Source organism: Lolium perenne, chromosome 4 (genome assembly GCF_019359855.2).
Source record: "Lolium perenne isolate Kyuss_39 chromosome 4, Kyuss_2.0, whole genome shotgun sequence".
Taxonomy (NCBI): Eukaryota; Viridiplantae; Streptophyta; class Magnoliopsida; order Poales; family Poaceae; genus Lolium; species Lolium perenne.
Genome location: NC_067247.2, coordinates 302,320,218 through 302,322,352, shown reverse-complemented (window position 1 = coordinate 302,322,352; position 2,135 = coordinate 302,320,218). Strand labels below are relative to the sequence as shown.

Sequence of the window (2,135 nt, the reverse complement as noted above, 5' to 3'; positions counted from 1 at the left end):
AACAAACGTCAGCGCCCTCTTCCTTCCCAGCGAGAACCATGATTAAATAATTTAAGGGGCTTTTTGCAATGTTGACTGGTCAACATGGTGCCACGTTTGCAAATACGTATGTGTATTGTCTCCAGTGATGGTACGTGAGCCGGCAACACGACTTCCATGACCGTAAATTCAACTTTTCTAAGTACGGTGACCAAAATGATTTATACGGACAAGTTCAATGATGCCCCATGTATTTTACTCTTCTTCAATCTCTGTTCCCAGAAAAATTTCAAGACGAAATTGGAGCGGGAAATCTCAGCGCCAGAAATTTTCGAAAGTGCGCAACCGAAAATGTTTCACAACCATTGTAATTAACCGCCCAAGATCCTGGATGAAATTCAAACGCCATGAAGTGCAAATCCACCCCATAAGCCCGAAAGATGCAATTCTTCAGACCAACGCGAAATTTGCCCGCCCAACTCTCTGAACTGAAACGAGAGCGGCAAATTTCTGCACCAAAACAATTGCTTGCCGAATATTTTCAGGCACTTACCCATACCAACTACCTGAGCGCGTAATAATTTTGGCGCTGATGTAGTTTGTTGTCTGGAGGCAAATTTTCAAACGCATTGCTACTGCCCACTGGACAAATTATACAAAGCCAAGTTACAGAACACGAAATAATTACTCCAACAGTAATTCTGACTTTGCAATTAGCGGCACAAGCTACTGGGGGAAATTATCATAGCACTGCGTTACCAAGAACAGATAAAATTACAGATCAGAAGGTACAACTACACCAGACAAACAACCCATCAATCCAGGATACTCGAACCTACGCAACGCAAATATTCTACGCCTTCTTGGGGGACTTGGCAGCCTTCTTCGGCGACTTGGGCTCCTTGGCCGCCTTCTCGGCCGTCTTCTTGGGGAGCAGCACAGAGTGGATCTTGGGCAGCACGCCGCCATGCGCAATGGTGACGCCGGCGAGCAGCTTGCCAAGCTCCTCGTCGTTCCTGATGGCGAGCAGCAGGTGGCGCGGGATGATGCGGGACTTCTTGTTGTCCTTGGCGGCGTTGCCCGCGAGCTCCAGCAGCTCGGCGGCCAGGTACTCGAGGACGGCGGCGAGGTAGACAGGGGCGCCGGTGCCGACGCGCTGGGCGTACCGGCCCTTCTTGAGGTAGCGACCCACGCGGCCGACGGGGAACTGGAGGCCGGCCTTGACGGACCTGCTGACCGACTTCTTCCTGGGACCGCCGGCCTTGCGCCCGGCCGCTCCCTTCTTCGCCTTGCCGACGGCTGCAGTGCCTGAGGCGTCCATGGCAAATCTGCTGGGCTTCGGAGAAGTGTTCGCAGATTGGGGAATGGGGATTGGCGGATTGCGAAGTGAGCTGGTGATGGACTTGGCGACGATGTGGGGATTTAAAAGGCGTTGTGGGAGATGGTGGTGGGCCAGCCGATCCGCATGAAAAGGAAATGTGCGGCTGGATCGGTGGGGATTGGACGGCTGCGATCTCCAAACTGCCCTGCGCGCGCGTCAGATCCGAGAATCTCTCAAGTTGGACTGGGAAATTTTAGCGCGAACTGATGGATGGAAAGGCGGGAAACTTACATATTGTACCGATCAGATTTCGAGTGATGTTGAGATGTTCCATGCTCCTAAGGTGGTACATATTTTCTGCCAATATCACGCCATAGAAGAAAATGCATCAAGGTAAAATAACTAATACTCAGTCAAAAACAGAGGATAAGGATAAGTATGATGTCAAATTTTAGATTTATGGAAGGTACAACTTGGAAAGATTTGAAAAAATTCTTAGTATGATTGTACTATTTATAGAACACAAACTCAAGAGTTCAGTAATAGAACTAAAAAAATGTCCTTGGTTTAGAGTTTTATCTCATACCATAATGGGAAGACCATTACCATAAAAAAATAAGTGAAACACATTAGAAGTAGTTGAAAGCTCATATAAAACAATACCAAAGTCTACACTTAGTGTGAATTAATGAAATGTCCCTAAATTGGGAAGTTTATAATTAGTTCTTAGTGCAGTAGAGCTCAAGGCTCAAATGCATCATATAGTCAAGAAAAGTACTCGAAAAATAATAAAGGCAATAATAAATCTCAAGTAGGTACCTTTTTCGTGCTCATA

The 2,135-nt window shown here is 47.2% G+C and overlaps 1 protein-coding gene across 1 annotated transcript; it reads right to left on the bottom strand.

Annotated features, from left to right (window-relative positions):
* Window positions 1-663: 663 nt before the first annotated feature.
* LOC127295954 (histone H2A) lies at window positions 664-1,364 on the bottom strand. The gene has a single exon (XM_051325985.2). It carries the CDS (start codon window positions 1,298-1,300, stop codon window positions 833-835), a length of 468 nt encoding a protein of 155 aa, XP_051181945.1. The 5' UTR covers window positions 1,301-1,364; the 3' UTR covers window positions 664-832.
* Between the last annotated feature and the right edge of the window lie 771 nt (window positions 1,365-2,135).

Bases quoted from the DNA above. Each gene is read 5' to 3' on its own strand.
- LOC127295954 (XM_051325985.2), bottom strand. From the start codon at position 1,300: ATGGACGCCTCAGGCACTGCAGCCGTCGGCAAGGCGAAGAAGGGAGCG.